This window comes from Tauraco erythrolophus, chromosome 5 (genome assembly GCF_009769465.1).
Source record: "Tauraco erythrolophus isolate bTauEry1 chromosome 5, bTauEry1.pri, whole genome shotgun sequence".
In the NCBI taxonomy this organism is placed as follows: Eukaryota; Metazoa; Chordata; class Aves; order Musophagiformes; family Musophagidae; genus Tauraco; species Tauraco erythrolophus.
The window spans coordinates 57508603-57525023 of NC_141469.1; the positions used below are offsets into that span (position 1 = coordinate 57508603).

The following is a 16421-nucleotide window of genomic DNA, read 5'->3' on the forward strand; positions in this document are numbered from 1 at the left end:
AAAGTTTATTCAAGTAAAATGCAAGAAATTTTGGTTAAAAATATTAGCAATAAATGTAATCCGAAGAAAGTAATCTACCATACAACTGACAGCTTTGGCGCCTATAGGACAAATGGACTACATCGGATTTAGACACCATTATATCTCCTCTGTTAAAGAAATTCAAAACATGAGCGGAGAGAGAAAATCAAATGCATTTCTAATACAACTGGTGTAACTCTGACTGAATTTACACAGTCTGGGTCAAAATTTATAACAGGCATCTTCAGAGTACTAAGATGAGAGGTTTTGGTGGCATCAACAGCTAGTAATAAAACACGCCGAGCAGTCTCCTTCATCTTCTGGGTTATCTCTAGCAAAGGTTTTCAGTCACTTTCTAATAATGGTAGAGAAGGTCAGTGTATGGACAAACCTGGGGTAAAACATAAAAGTGGAATTTTGGAAGCCCTCTAACTAATCCAAGACCTGGTCATGGTAAATATCTCCAACTTCTTCTTGGGTTTAATGCAAACGATTTACAGTAAATGTTAGTTCTTCCACATCATCACTCTCATTGGAGCCTGACGGAACTAAGGAAAATGCCTAGTCAACAAGCAGAAGAAACTCAAGGGCTTGAATAGAGAGCAGGCTTAGCCCTAGGATTACCAGGGATCTGATTCCCTGAGTGAAAACTAGTAGAGATTGGAATCAGAATCAGAGCTACAGGAAGAACTCCCTTGAGGAGGAAGATAACCATATATGGTAAATTCACTAGGAATGGAAATTAACCTTAGGAAAGCTTATTTCTTGAAAGTCATGAAACACAAGAATTATTTGAAAAATCAAGGATATGCAAAGAAATAGCTGAAGTTAAGACATTAGGGTGGAATATAGATTAAAACCGATGTAGATCAAGTCCCATGTTGGTATTAGGACAGATTTCTGGACCTCAGCAGTTCGATGTGACTGCGGAGATGTAACGAGGCAGACGAACCTGGCCTTGAAGCCGCAGTATTGCCAGGCAGCAGGCAGGCAGGCAGGCAGCCACGACTCCGGAGCGTCCCCCAAGGAACTTGTACGAAAGGTGAGGAAATACCAATATTTTACCACATAAAATGGATTAAGTAAAGCTCTGGCTTCCCAAGCTCAACTCCAAAGCTCAACTCTACGCACTACACCACAGCGCACCGGTTAAGTACGACAGCACCGCAGAGTACGGCCGGCCGGTGAATCGGGAGGGAGCCGAGCGGCACCGCCGCCCCGACTTGCCGGAGCCGCTACCTCAGCCGCAGAGACGGCCGCCGGCAGCAGCGAACGGCGGCGCGTGGCCGCCCGCCCTCTGTTGGTGCCGGTTGCCTGGCGCGCGGGAGAGCCCAACAGGCGGGGGGGCCACGGCTCGCCTATTTCCCCCCCCCCGCCCCGGCTCCCTGCATTGGTACGGCCCAGGGCGACGGCGGCGGCGCAGGGCGGGGCGTGCCCGTGCCGGCCGTTTCTGCTCCCGGGCGGGAGCGCGCGTGCGCGCGGAGGATGCGGCCCGGCGCGGCCCCGGCTGCGGCGCTGACAGACGTGGTGAGTCCGCCCCTCCCCCGGGGGGTGTCCCGCTGGGGCCGCGCTACCAGCGGGCCTGGGGCCTTGCCCGAAAGCCACCCCCCTCCCCGGCCGTTCCCCCACCACCACCCGGAACGGCGGCGGGGGAGCGGTCTGCGGCGCTCCTCGGTCCTGCGGCGAGCGCGGCGGGCTGGGCGCTGCCGCCGGGCTGGCCGCTCGCTCCCAGGCGGTGCTCCGCGGCAGCGTTTGGGCCTCCAGCCCCCGGGGGCGCGCCGGGGGCAGGTGCCGAGGCCCCCGGGCCGCCTGGGGTGCGAGGCCCGTTGCGTGGGGCCCGGGTTGTGTCAGGCGGGGCCGTGGCACCTCCCGAGTGCCCCCTCCACCTGCCCCTCGCCGCAGCCTTTCCCAGCGCCCCGGGGGGTCTCAGACGAGCCTGCGTGGCTCCTTCTGTGTTCCGTTCACGAGCGCTATTCTGATGTTGTAATCGTTCAAATGGAAAACACCTTTCCGCATCAACCGAGGCAAACTTTTTTTCACATGCTGGCGTTTGCCGATCCCACGCTCCGAGACCTGTCTGGTGAAGATAACTGTGTTACCTAAACTAGTTCGGGATTGCGCTTCAGGAACCAAAACGTTGGGCTTTGCAATTTTGCCTTTTTTTGTTTCGTGGGGTAAACTTTGGCACTCCAGAATCTCGGAAACCTGAAAATCCTTTGCCCGAAGCTAAAAGTGTAGATGCCTGTATTTCCGTCAAGCATGTGTATCTTTTTATATGTTTTTGCTTAGAAAATTAGTCCTATGTTTTGATTCTTTTATTTCACTAATAATGATAGCATTGCACCTGGAACCTTCCCATACTTTGTAAGCAAACAGTAATGTGATAAGTCTTTCCAAAGGGTCTTGGTGTAATTATTCTTACAGGTGTTTGGTCAGGGCTTTTTTTAGAGCATTTCAGGCTATGAAGCATTAGTTTTTATGGACTGTCAGGCTGAGCAATACCCACACTCTTCCAGACTGTCACCTTTTGTTCCTCTCTGTACTGGCACAACTGTTTTTGTAGCAATATGTTGAACTCAGCTGGGAATTGATCTGGCTGGAAAAAGTCTTCTCTCAATAAATGGGTGGTTTTCCATCTGGATGAGTTCTCTGATGAAGTTCACGTTAAAATGCCTGCAGCAAGCAGTTGTGGAGACACAGAGCAGGGACTTTGGAAGGGGAGAGAAACAGCTGGTGCAAGCAGCTCTTCTGTCAAATGCGAAACTCAGCCTGGGTTCTAGAAGTTGTGTGTGTGTGCCTTCCCCTTTTTTTCCTTCCCTGAAGCTGTGATTTCCTAACGAAGGTGAACGCACACTTACAGACGTGCTTAATTACCTTTCTCCTCTGATGCTCAGAGCAGTCCTTGGTTTACTTGAACTGGAAGAAGACCTGTAAGATGGGAAACATGACATTTGGCTTGAAGCAGTGAGAAACAGTGACATTTTACCCAAAATATTTCTAAATGGTAAAAGTATAGGGTTCAGACTTACTAGTTTAGTATTCATGTAATTGAGGTACTTGGTCTGGCAACTGTGTGCTGCTGTGCCACTCGTCTCCCTGTTTATTCGCTGGCCTTTTGTGCCCTGAGCAGCTGCAGTAATTACCAGTGGGCTCACACACTGTGGTGTAGTAACAGTCAGTTGTACCTTGAGAGGAAGCATGTTGAAATCGCTATTCGTTCTCATTGCTGCTTTTTTCTCCTTAGGTAATTCTAGAAGCTATGGACATCCTCTTTAGAATAAGAGGAGGCTTGGATCTTGCATTTCAGCTAGCAACTACTGATGGTGTGTCTGTAAGACTGTAATAGATTTCTTAATGTTTATATAAATAACCTGTTATTTATTACCTAGTTATGATGTTTGTTTTCTTGACGTTTCGCCAGATGTTAAGTGCTTCTTCCCAAACCCATAAAGATTAAGTACAAAGTATGTTATTCTTTATCTCCATTGGTTTTCTGGCAGTCTTTTTTCATCATATGTTTTTTTTTTATTTTAATGTAAAGTAAAGTTTAAATTGCCATTTTTAGGTCACTTTATTTACATATTTTCCCTACTTATGGATATAGTATTGAGATCACTTTTCAGTTTGAATCCAAAGTTGATCCTGAAATTCTAAGCAGACAGAGAATAACTTAATGGCAATTAATTTGCATATAATAGGATTATATTAATAATACTGTTTTGAGATTGTGATCCAGTCTTTCTAGAGCAGTAGAGAAGATGAACAAGCTAACTAGTTACGCTGCTGAATTTAGGCAGGATTGGGCACTGTAATTCCATGCGATAAAAAGGGACTAGACCATATGGCATTAAGAAGCTCCTCTAGTCCCCCGTTCTTACAGTAAGGTGACATTCGCTTCAGAAAGTCTGCTCAAACCTGTCAGTGGCCATTAAGCTATCGTAGGGCAGTGTGGAAGGAGGGGGGTGTCTTTAGCTGAACTGTAGCTCTTTCTGCATTTTAAAAGGACCTGTCTTTACTAGAAACGCTGAATTCAGTGCTAGTGAACCTTAGAAAGGAGCTTTTCCTCATTTCAGTTGGCGATGTGGAATAGAAGCGTTGAATATCTTGGCCCAATGCACAGCATCTTTTTGTGAACTGCATCCTTGGAGAAAGGCAATTTATTTGACTTTGTTTACAGTGTAGTGAATTTTAACCGCAGTGAAGCAGATTGTCCATGTGTATGGTATTCACACCTGTTAGGGGATAAATATGTTGGACCACTCCTTCTGAAAGCAGTAGGGTTTTTCTTTTGGAGGAGGTTTAGCTAAATATATTGGGGTTTGTTTGATTTTTCTAATACCATAGTTTTTACAGACATATAGTGCAAAAGTCAGCTACTAGTGGCCATATCCAAGTTTAATGCATTAAAGAAATACAACTCAACATAGTCTTTGATAGCTTGTTTTGTATAACTTTTTTTGTATAACCTTTTGCATTCTGAGGGATGGTTTTTAATCTCCTCAGCAAGAAGAACAATGCTGGTGATGTGCGAAAGTTGCTCTGTCATATCCAGTATTGGTTCATGTTGTAAGGAGTGGGTGAAACTTAAAAAGTCAAGTCAAGCTCTGAAAGACAACTGTCTATAATGGTAATAAAGATTCAGACTGACCAGGGTGTGACATACAGTTACAGGTATTGGCTAAAATTTGGTCTGCAGCTTGAGTGTAGGCCCTGCTTTTACAAAAATTTAGTGTGTTTTTGGTTTGTGTTTCTGAATAATGATATGAAGTCAGAAATATATGACTTAGATTGAACCTTTCCAGGATTTACTCAAAAGACTAAATATAACCATATCTAGAAGTTTGTCTGTACATAGAAGTTTGTGGCTGTAGGCTTGATTAAGAGTTATTGATGTGAGAATCGGCTACACTGTAGGTTATTCTTCTGTAATTCATTCAGCTCTTCATATTTGACAGCATCTGAGAGAAACAGTATGTTTTTGTTCAGGCAGATATGAGTGTGAATGTTTGAGACAGACCTGCTAAGTGAGATCTTATTTCAGTTTTTATTTACATAACCTTTTTTCTGATCATAACAGCTCTTATTTTTTTATTCTAAGTTATAACATTTTTTTTAAAATGTATGCCCAGCAACTATAACAAAAGTGAGGGAATTTTCTAGGCTAATTGTATCCTTGTTGTGTTTCAGAGGCATCAACAAAAAAGGCATTAGGATATGTTTTCAGTGATCTTGCAAACAAACTGTCCTCAGATGTTCTCATATTAAGAATTTGCCACAGTTCAGTCTATGTGTGGCCTAACAATGGTATGAGCACTGTTCCAGAGCTGACTGATGATTCTGCTTGTAAGGAGATAAGACGATTTATACAGTGAGTATATTTAAAATTTGGGGAGTTAATAGATTAATTACGTATTATAGAAATTTCTCTTTCTGTTGATGCTTCAGACTTGACCAAGATGATGAGACCAAACGAAAGCTTGGCAAAAAAAAGGATAAAAAGTTACAAGATACGGTATGTGTCTCACTGCACTAATAAACTGTATCAGACAACCTATCATTTAAACGTTTTTAGATTTGCCCTTCCTAGTCTTTTCTGTCCACAAATAGACATGGACATGACTTAAAAGAATCATTTTAAAGTCATTGAGACTCATCATGAATGCAGAGATCTATCTACAGTAGATCAGCATGTAGAAGTTTGTCTTTTTTTAACTCAAATATTTAATTACCAAGTTTAATACTAAGTATCTACAGTCTTACTTTTGCCTTCTTGGTGCATGTGTTATTGGAGAGGTGCTATTGGTGTCTTTATTCTCTGCAGCAGCAGATAGTCAATATAGACCTCATGTTGGAAATGACGTCTTCATTAGCCGCTCTGGCTCCAGTCATTGAAAGGGAAAATAAAGAACATCACTACATTAATATGACGTTACCAGTTGATGTTGTTGTGTCTGTTTCTCCAGAAGAAACATGGGGAAAGTAAGTGTTATCCTGAACTTGTAATTTTTCAGGTTCATTTCTGCTTTTTCTTGAAATAATGAAGTAAAGCTATATCATCAATCAGTTTAATGAAGTAGCATATAGTGTTTTCATAATTGCATTTAACTATGTAAATAAATAAAAGCTCCTGTAGACAGTTGTTAGCTTTAATAATCTTGAGACATAATCCTTTTGCTATCTACAAAAAATTCAGTTTATCAGTGTCGGATAGATTTGACAACTCATAATTCATTGCTTAGCAAGGAATTGAGAAAGTCAGGAAAATGTTCTAAAAATTCTTGGAAGTGTGTGTGTGTGTAAAAGTGAGAGTTGGGGTGTATTTGATGAGTCTTTGTAATCTCGGTACTACATTAGGGACTGCAGCTGGGTAGGTGAAGGTGGAAAATGTTAGAGTCTTCCTCTGTTTTCTCCATAGGACTTGACTTTGAAGGATGCTAAATGGGGTGGATAAAATGGGGAAAACAAAACAAAAATGTAAAAAAATCAGCAAAACATATAATCACATATGTAACTTTTATTTTGGCAAATGCTCCTAATGGTTGTGTTTGTGATACAAGACCCGGGTACCTGCACTTGGATTTAATTGTTTTGATTGAATAGTAATTGAAGTAGGGAGTAGTTTCTGTGTGCAGACGTGCTTTGAGTAAAGCACAGTGAGGTTCTGTCTTTCTCTTTGGGAGTGGAAGCACGAAAGTAATAAGTTCATCAGACCAGGTGCAAATATGCATATAGGTTTTGCGTAACTATCAGAACTATGAGAGAAAATGATCCACTATCACTGTTCTACTTTTAAAATAGCCACCCTTTTGCTTTACAGGGTACAAAATCTCCTGGTGAAAGCAATTCACAGACAATTAACTGACATGGAAAGATGTATCATGAAATATATGAAGGGAACATCAATTGTGGTACCAGAACAATTTCATTTCATGTTACCAGGAAAGAATCACCTTGTAACAGTCTCGTATCCTACGGGTATTTCAGATGATCAACTGGAAAGTTACAGAAAGGTAAAGCCAACAAATACAAACAAAACCTGATTTTATTTTTTTTTAAGTTATTATTTTTGTAACAGAAGCAGTGGTAAAGCTTTTCATTTAGCCAGTGTAGAATAAATACTAACAGATAACTGCTGTTTTTTAAATTTATTTTTATTATAACTGAAGCAGTATACTGAATGTGAAAGCTTGATTTATTAGAAGCTATTTTATAAAATAAGTGCCAGATTTCATTTTTGTAAGGGAACAATAGAAACTTTAAAACTACATAGGATTTGTTTTAGATAAAACCAATCTAAATTATACTTCTCATACTGGATTCTTTTAATTTCTTCACTTCCATGGTAGAATATCAGATATTACTTGTAGTATGTTACTACTTTCAGGCTTTAACATGTGTCCTGAAAGCATTAGGGTTGGGTTTTTTTGGTGTGGTTTCTTTCTTGGGGTTATGTGGTGTTGCTTTGTTTGTTTGTTTTGAGGGGGCTGCTTTCTGTGGCTTACAGCTGACCAGCCTTAGCTAGCTTTTGTTTGGTTTTGCCTTCTGGGTTAGCACATCTAGAAAAAGGAACATGGGTGTGAGGTGGAAAATGTTCCGATGTGGCAGTCCTTTTAGATTAAGACATTTACCTGGCAGATACCAGTTCAGGTCACACAGTTATACACACTGAGTGTGGGGAAAAAATCTTCTGCTGCCTTAGAGGTGTGGAAGCGGTGGAGGTTTTTCATTTTCTTCCTCCATGTGAAGCATTACTGGGTATATAAAACCTGATCTATTCCTTGCCTTTGCAGAGGCCTCAGGCATCAGTGGCACATTAAGTCTTTGCTGCACTCTGTCTTCTGTTCACTCTTACCCACTGGTTGCTAAGTGTTACCGTAGCTAAGGCAGTTGGGTTCAGTGTTGGGTCATCTGCCTAAAACGTATTACATGTGTTACACACGTTATCCTAGATGATCTTATTCCTTTCACTCTTACGCTCTGTGAAATAAGAGAATATCTCTCATCACATGTGGCTGCTGTATTGTAAACAGTGCTTAAGAGATTTAAAAATAGACTGAATCTGCTTAAACTATAAGCTCAGTATCTTTGCTTTGTCCCAGTACGTGGTAGCTGTATGTCCTCAGTAGTAGTGAAGATTGTAATTCAGAGTGTGTGTATCTATTCTACTACATAGATAAAACTGTAATCCTTTCATATTATGGTGTATTTTATCATACTTTCATAAGACACTTGTCACTCACGATATCTTCAGTGGGGCTCCAGCAGCAGGCGTTGCGTAACAGGACTGCATAAAATAGTGGGCCCTTTAGATAGGAGGTAAGCCTGCATGAGCTTCCTTTGAGAGGGGAGGTCTAGTAGTAGATGTACATGCTGAATACTTAACTTAGCAGATTTTAATATATTAAGTTGCTAAAGTATGCTGTTAAAATTGTTTGTTTCTTTATTGTTACTTACAATAGGATGTTTCTTTTAATCCAAAATTTGAATTGTGCTCTTTATTTTTATTCTCACTTGCATGTAGGAATTGCATGGGTTATTCAATCTGCCTTGTGACAGACCATATTTCAAGAGAGCAAATGCTTATCATTTTCCAGATGAACCATATAAAGACGGGTATCTTAGAAATCCACATTTACATCTTAATTCACCTGGTACGGAGTCTGGTATGGTAAGTTTAAATTGAAACATTTGTGAGAAAGTACTTTTTATTTTACTTGAGATTTGTTATTAAAAAAAGTGATCTAGAAAGTCAATATTGTATAGGTGAGAAAGTGAAGGCACTGACTTGGCCTTTTGAGCAGAAGGGCTTCTCTGCACAAAATGGCATTGCTTTAGCTATATTTGGCCCAAAGAAATTGCATTTTCTTGGAAAAGGATGTACACATTTTTAGCACGTATTTTAAGTTTCTCAGAATGAGGACAAGAAACTAAAACTGTGAACAGAGGTGTTTAGGGGACAAAAACAGGAGTAACCATGTATGAATAACAACCCCTCTATTCTTAAGATTTGCGATCACCAGCTAAAAGCTTTTACAGTGCAAGTGACAAGTCATATGACGTCTCTGAAAACTGGTGCAAGTGTGACCAGATGCATTTGTATTATCTCTTTATGTGCAGGTTTATTTAGTGCATGGTGTGTATAGTTACCACCACTATATGCAGGATCGGACTGATGACAGCGGCTGGGGCTGTGCCTATCGGTCTTTGCAGACAGTCTGCTCCTGGTTCAAGCACCAAGGTTACATCGATGCACCTATACCAACACACAAGGAAATTCAGCAGGTACAGCTCCAATATTTTGTGCACGTTTTTCTAGAAAAGTTTGTATAGATTATTTTTTAAAATATAAAATTCATATCTTTTAGACTGTGGATTTGCATTATATTCTTCATTTATCTCTTAAATTGAACTATAGTAGTTCTGAATTATTATTTTTAACAAGTTTTTATTATAGGAGATGTGCCTCCAAATGTTTATCGGTGTCAGGTAATGTTATCTGCACAAACAAGACTCATTAAAATAGTCTTCTAAATACTTCCTTGGATTAATGTTCTTTTAGAAGTTCAGATTACGATATTTTCACTGGTTTTGCCAAATGAAAAAAAAAAAAATCACACAAAAAAAACCCAAAGAAAGAACCCAATGTGTCACATTAAAATCAGTTTTAAACTGACTTTGTTATTCAGTGACAGCCGGATTAGTCCCCAGATGCTATGTGTTGATTTACTGCTTGCTTTTGCAATTTTGCTTTTGAGAGTAGTGGGCTTTTCTCTTTTTTTTTTTTTTGAACTCTTCTTCACTTCTTTTTTTATTGTGAATTCAAATGCAGACCTGAATATGTTCATTTCTGTTAACAGCACTGAAGAAAAGCTGTAGGCTTGGGTAGCTAATATAGTATGCCTAGCAAGAAATACTGCAATTATCTTCAGTCTTCTAAAAATAGTTCTTTGTGTTATATTCATTTACTAAATGTTTTTAGCAAAGTTTGATTCAGTCCATAAAACAACTTTCATCATACCTAACAGGGATGTGAGTGCTGAAGTTAAAACTGCATTTCCTGAACGTTTGCACACCTAAACCTAAAAGCAGCCAAAGTCCATGTGCTCCTGTAGTATTTTCAGACATCTGGAAGAGGGCAGTAGCCTTCAGATGACTTTGTGGGCTTTGTATCCTTAGCAGAAAAGGCCTCTCTCAAGTGCTGCATGTAACATGTAAGCCTTAAAACAGAGAAGAGTTTAAAATAAACCAAAACCTTTGGTGTGTTTCAGTGGCCTCTTCCTCAGAGTGCTATTTTATGGATGCTTTGAATGGGAATCCAGGTACTTCCAATCTGTGAAGCGGATTCTGTAGTACAAATGATGCGCTCCATGACTGGACAGCTCAGTGCTCACCATCCCAGCTTGAAGTTTGCCTGTGGACCCAGCTGGGGTTATACTCTGTGCTTGTGGCACTGTTCTGTACTAGTGTTCAAGTGACATTTCCAAAACAGAACTGCAATCAATGCATTTGATGTCCATTTGTCTGCTTTTGACTGGCTAGGTTCAAAACACATTCCCATACACACAAACCACCTTTGTTCTCAAAAAGTAGTAAAATTGCCTACTATGTTGTTGACGTGTGTTTTTCTCCTTCATGGTGATGTTGCAAAGGCACTGGTTGATGCTGGAGACAAGCCTGCAACATTTGTTGGGTCACGGCAATGGATTGGTTCGATTGAGGTACAGCTTGTTTTAAATCAGCTTTTTGGAATAACATCAAAAATATTATTTGTCAGGTAAGAATCCATATCTGATTAATAGTTCAGTAATTATTGCAAAGACTGAATGCCTTAAAATGCAAATTAGCATTACAATACGTGGGATAAGAGGGGTAATAAAAGTGATAATAAATCTTTTAAAGATTACTTGCTCATAAACCCTGTATTCGTGCCTTTGATTGTGCTAAGTGCTTACAAATGAAGATGTTGCTGAATTTCTTGTGGGCTTGGTGTTCCAGTTTGCAGTTGCTATAAATTGCGTAACGATAGGCAAACTGATGTGGAATTCAGCCTGTTCCTTTGCACCGCAAACACAATTTTGAAGCAGGCACACAGTCTGGCAGTCATAATGAACTGAATGCACGCTGACAGTAAATTATTACTTTGTCCACAGAGCTAACCCATCAGTTCAGGATTGAGAAAAATTGCTGAGCAGCCTGGAAATAGTGTTCTCTTTTTTTTGGGTTGGTGTGACAGATAAAACAAGGGGTTTGTTTCCATTCTGACAATCTGATGCTCTCATACACAATAAAGAACCCTACAAATGTATTTGGGAGAAAAAGAATAATATTCAGCATTTATCAGGAGTAAAATTACTGGACTTTTATCGTTTAAACAGACTATCAAGTCCCTGAACGTTTTGTGACAAATACAATAATGAAATAAAGAATATATACTAACTTAGCGTGTATGAAAATTCTAGTCAAACAAAATACTGCTCATACGTTATGTTCATTTAAATTCTACTGTAGATATTCTAAAAAAGAATGTGACCATGGTGATGATTCTTAATGGTAGGAAAATAGTTCAGTTATTCAATATTTTAAGCTTTGTACAGTCAATTTTAATCATCTTTGTCCCAGGGCTTATATTTGCAGATGATCCACCTATTATTTATAGCAGCTGTGACAGGCCCTGCCAGTATGAAGGTTTTTATTCCTGCAATAAGAATATAGAATAGATTCCTTGGTGAACTGGATAGGATTGCTCATAGTGCTGCTACAAGGGAGCAGCAAAGATTTATGGAAAGCCAATATCTCTACCATGCTGAGAAGTGGTGTCCTGCATCTTTTTCAGCTGGTTGCTGGCAGTGGATAGCATTTTTGTCTTGGGCTTGTTTCCAGGTAGCACCTCTTTATGGAAATAAGACTTCACAGCTGTACCGGCAACACTAGTACTGAATCTGTTGTTGTAAATGCATCGTTCACAGAGTTCCAGTTTTCTATTCTGTCTGCATTTAATCCATGTCTCCAGGAACTTGAGAAGCAGGCACGCAGGCTTTCTTTGGGTTTTCAAAAGGTTAACCACTCTATGAAGAAATACGAAGACAAGATATTAAAAATATCTGTATTAGTTTCCTTGCCTAGCTTCTGTCACCACTTTTGAAAGTACTGTCAGTCTTCTGAGGGGAGTATGAGTCTCCGTCAGACATATGTCTTCAGCTCTGAATCCTGGAGTACGTGCATGTGTTGTGTGTGTGCCTTCCTCTTCCATGCAGGCTTCTTTTGTCTGTGGCTGGTCCCCGTAGTTGAAAAGGAAAGCAGGGAGATTATAACAAAGCTAAAGTTCAGTGTTGCTTTGAACAGATCACTAATGTTGTGTGAGATTTTATTTTCACAGCCAACTTAGGTTTCTGCAGTAATTGCACAAGCAATCGCAGTACTCGTACCCATCTTCAGAGACATCGTTATAAACACCTTTATCAGCACCTTATTTTTGTTAAGTTTCTGATGAAGTTCTGTTGCTTCAGACTTGCCCTTGGTGACAGATGTAGCCAGTCTGTTTTTCAGCCACTTGGAGGGAGCCATTGGGGTTTACAAGCTGTCCCCACTGTGGGAGGCAAGCAGCAGACACATTATAAAATCTGAGCAACTCCCGGTGTTCCAGTGGCAACTAGGCTTACAGCAGATGTATTGGTCCAACCAGAATCTGTAAGTTGCATTTAAAAATGCATTTTTTCAGATTGTCCCAGGATGTTTACACAGGAAAACTCTAAGCCACTTTGTAATCAGTTACCTATGCAGTTAACAAGTATAATGGATAAATCGAGAATTAAGCCTAGTGAGGATGACAAAGCTATGACTGTTTCTTCTTCCCTAGCCAGGGTTCTGAACTAGCGCTGCAGGGAAGAGAGCTCGCTAATCATTTCAAGACTGAAGGAACTCCAGTTATGATTGGTAAGCGCTCAAGTAGCGAAGAATGCCAATGAAAGCACGTGGCCTCCCCATGCTGAATTTCATTTTGGTTAGAACTCATTCAGTTTAGTGTACAAGAGTTAATCAAAACTCTAGATGAATTAAAAGTTATGCTTTTCCCAAGGGAGCCTGGACGACTGTACAGTTTAGTTTGGCTGGTATCTTTTCACTCAGTATTTCTCCCAAGCTCACTATTAAACCTGGTAAGAAAATTCCATCTAAATGATGTTCTTAACAACTGCTGTTAAAGTCAGAACTCAGGAGCCGACTTTTGCTCTCTAGAGGAGCAGAAGTTCATACAGTTCTCCAAAACTTCCCATTGCGTAAGAGCAGTGTTTATCTAGCTTTGAAGAGAAGGGTATTATCCAAAATCTTTTTAAGACCAGTTTTAATAATCTGAAATGCTGGTAACATAAGAAATGCCATTCGTAAGAATGCTGTGACTTTAACTGAACTATTTCCAAGAAAGCTGTAGTTTAGAAAATGAAGAATATTGAAAATATCATTTTCAGCTTTAATAAAATTTTAATTTTTCTAATTTTCACAATCTGTATTTGACACTTCATAAAGATAGCATTGCTCTCTCAAATTAGAGGTGCCAGAATTTCAGATTTTGGTATGAAATATTCTTGGCCTTTCAGCAGCCTTTTTCTCTGAATTTCAAGAATTTAGAATCCTGTATTGAAAAATCTTCTAGTCTGTAACTTATCCTTTCCTGCAATGCTTTCTTGTAGACTGGTTTATTTTTTGTTGTTGGAGGGGCAGAGGTTGGCTTTTTGGGGTGGGTTTCAGGGATTTTTTTTTTTCTTTTTATGTTCTTTTGGAGGTTTTGCAATTTCTGTCTGTTGTGCAGAGTCATTACTACAGTATCGCCTAAGGATGTAAACTCCTCATGTTATTCGAAAGAAACATGCAAGAGTTGACCTGTGGCCAGCTCATCAAAATAACCCCTTTCTCTGTTTGCAGGCTAGAGAAAAGGGAGTCAGAAATTACTACTCTGCCCCTAATATCCACTAAAACATCAAATAACCCTTATCCAGAAATTCTGATTTCTGTTCTAAATTTAGTCCTTTTACAACTAGAAATTTTTCCAGATTCCTTTTCTACAGTTAAGTTTCTTTAAAGAAAAAGTGAGCAGAACAGAGGTTTGAAATATTCTTGACTTCATCTGGTGGAAGTGATGAGGATTTAACCCGCCTTGCTGACATGGAAGAAATCTGGAAAGTAAATTCTTTAGTTGTAGTAAGTAACATAAGTAATCTTCCCTAGTTGTAGTAAAGCTATGTTGTTTAATAACATGAAGAATCTAACGTAGGACAGCTTAAGAATCATTTTGATAACCAAGCTAATCTGATAATACAAAGTGTTGATGTACTTTCATGTTAGGCTTGTACATTTAACCAATGTCAGTGAAAAATTTTTAGTAATCTATGTTCTTCCTGTTTTAGGTGGAGGTGTTTTGGCTCACACAATATTAGGAGTGGCTTGGAATGAGATTACAGGGCACATAAAATATTTGATTCTAGACCCACATTACACCGGAGGAGAAGATCTGCATGTTATTTTGGAAAAGGTGAGGCTTGACGCACATGCACAAATATACACACACACATATATATACACATACAAATAACATACAGCTAAATACAAATTGACTGTTCTATGGCTCCTCCATTCCTTATGGAGGAAGTGCTGATCCCAGTTAACCTGCGTATATGCTACTCACTGTTGGTTTCTGAAACTTAACGTGTCTTTGGAGAAGATGTATTGGATCAGCAACTACGTGAAGTTGTTACGGTACAAAGAAACGTTCTTTACTTTCTCTGAATTAAACCATCTCCCCTTTTACCCAGTAACACATTCAGTAAGTGTGTTTGATATTTTGAATGGAACAGAAAAATCTGTTCAGCCTGTAAAATGCTGTTACTGACGCAGAGAAGATAACCATTTCTTTAAAAAAAAAAAATCAAAAATATCCAGCACTAGGCATTCTCAGATCAGGCCTTGAACTAAGTTTAAAGGGCAGGTACTGAGCTGTTTTGAAAATCTGGGAAAACTCTGAAGAACTAAAGGATACGTCATGTTATTTCAATATTTGAAGCTACTAAAAGAGATGACACAGCACATTACAAAACAGTAAACATAGTGTTAGAAATGTAAACTGTGAGAGTGGCTAAGTCATCCTATGAGTGTTCAGTAGTCAATTTCTTTTTCCATTCTTCATATTAAAGATATTCCGTATCTTTGATACCCTTGGGTTGGGCCCAACATAGAAAAGCTGTTGAAGAAACATTTTGCTACAGCTATAATGAACACAGCTTGAAATGAATACAGAAAGAAACAATTTCAAAGAACATGTAGAACCAAAGGCTATTGCAGCTACAAGGTGTTCAGGAATGGTCCAGGAGGATAAAATACAAGCAGAACCCCCTTTCCTGATCAAAAGTGGCAGGGAGGGGAGGAACTGAGGTGGACTGTAAGTTTGTTGCTCTTTTCTTCAAAAACACCTCATTATAATTATGTGGTATTGTGCAAACTTAAGAGCTTTGTTAAGACTGTTTTTCTGCTAACATGATCAACAGCACACCTTCTGATATTAAGAGCTCTGTCTGGCTCTGAAATATCAACTGTTACCAAAGAAAGCAAGGATTCAAGACAAGAGCAACAGAAACTCTGAGAATGATAAGAATTTCAGAGTAATATTAGTCTCTCTATAGCAGCAAAAAGTGGGGAAAGTAGGAGGGGGGGGTGGGGAAAGATGCTACTTTTTTAGGAACTGAGCTAGAGTGGGGAGGGAGGAAGGGGGTAAGACAGACTCTGTAAAGTGTTTTCCATTAATATGTTTCCAGACATGTAGAGAGCTTTCTGAAAATTGTGTGTCACTGCATTCCATATATATTTGAAAAGAATTTATATGTCTTAGATTAAAATTAGTGAAATAGAATAGATTCAATAGTAGTGGACAGGAATAACAGAATTCATAGTTGATTTAAATGCTATCTTGCTTTTTCTTGGACAGGGCTGGTGTGGATGGAAGGGCCCGGAGTTTTGGAACAAGGACGCCTATTATAATCTGTGCCTACCTCAACGACCAAAAACTATTTGAATTGCACTCTTACGCTGGAACATACTAAGCCAGAATACTAGCTGATCTAGTTATAACTGTCTTGTTATTTATCAAAATAGTGCTTTAATTCAATCAAAACCCAGTTGAAATAGAAATGTTGCTTGAGTAATTTAAAATAAGAAATATTTTTTTTAAAAGAAACCTCTAAGAGTTATGTGCTGCGAACTGTATTTCTTACAAATACATTTATTAGGTAACTAATACTCTTTTCTTTTGCCTAGGACAACTCTGTTTATATAGGAATTTTTGTTATGCTAAAATCTTTACCGATTAAATGCCCAATCCTTTCATTTTATAGAATTTTTTTTTTTTGCAAAAAGAT

The 16421-nt window shown here is 39.4% G+C and overlaps 1 protein-coding gene across 2 annotated transcripts; it reads left to right on the forward strand.

Moving 5' to 3' along the window:
- Nucleotides 1-1488: 1488 nt before the first annotated feature.
- Nucleotides 1489-16405, forward strand: UFSP2 (UFM1 specific peptidase 2). Of its 2 annotated transcripts, none has more exons than XM_086611665.1 (12): nt 1489-1548; nt 3266-3344; nt 5209-5389; nt 5467-5533; nt 5843-6000; nt 6839-7031; nt 8543-8689; nt 9139-9303; nt 10671-10795; nt 12878-12954; nt 14421-14545; nt 15992-16405. In XM_086611665.1, exons 1-12 carry the CDS (start codon nt 1507-1509, stop codon nt 16076-16078), a joined length of 1446 nt encoding a protein of 481 aa, XP_086467791.1. In that variant the 5' UTR covers nt 1489-1506; the 3' UTR covers nt 16079-16405. The 2 variants fall into 2 exon arrangements, with proteins under 2 accessions (XP_086467791.1, XP_086467792.1); XM_086611666.1 differs by having other exon boundaries at nt 1519-1545; nt 15992-16404.
- Nucleotides 16406-16421: the final 16 nt, after the last annotated feature.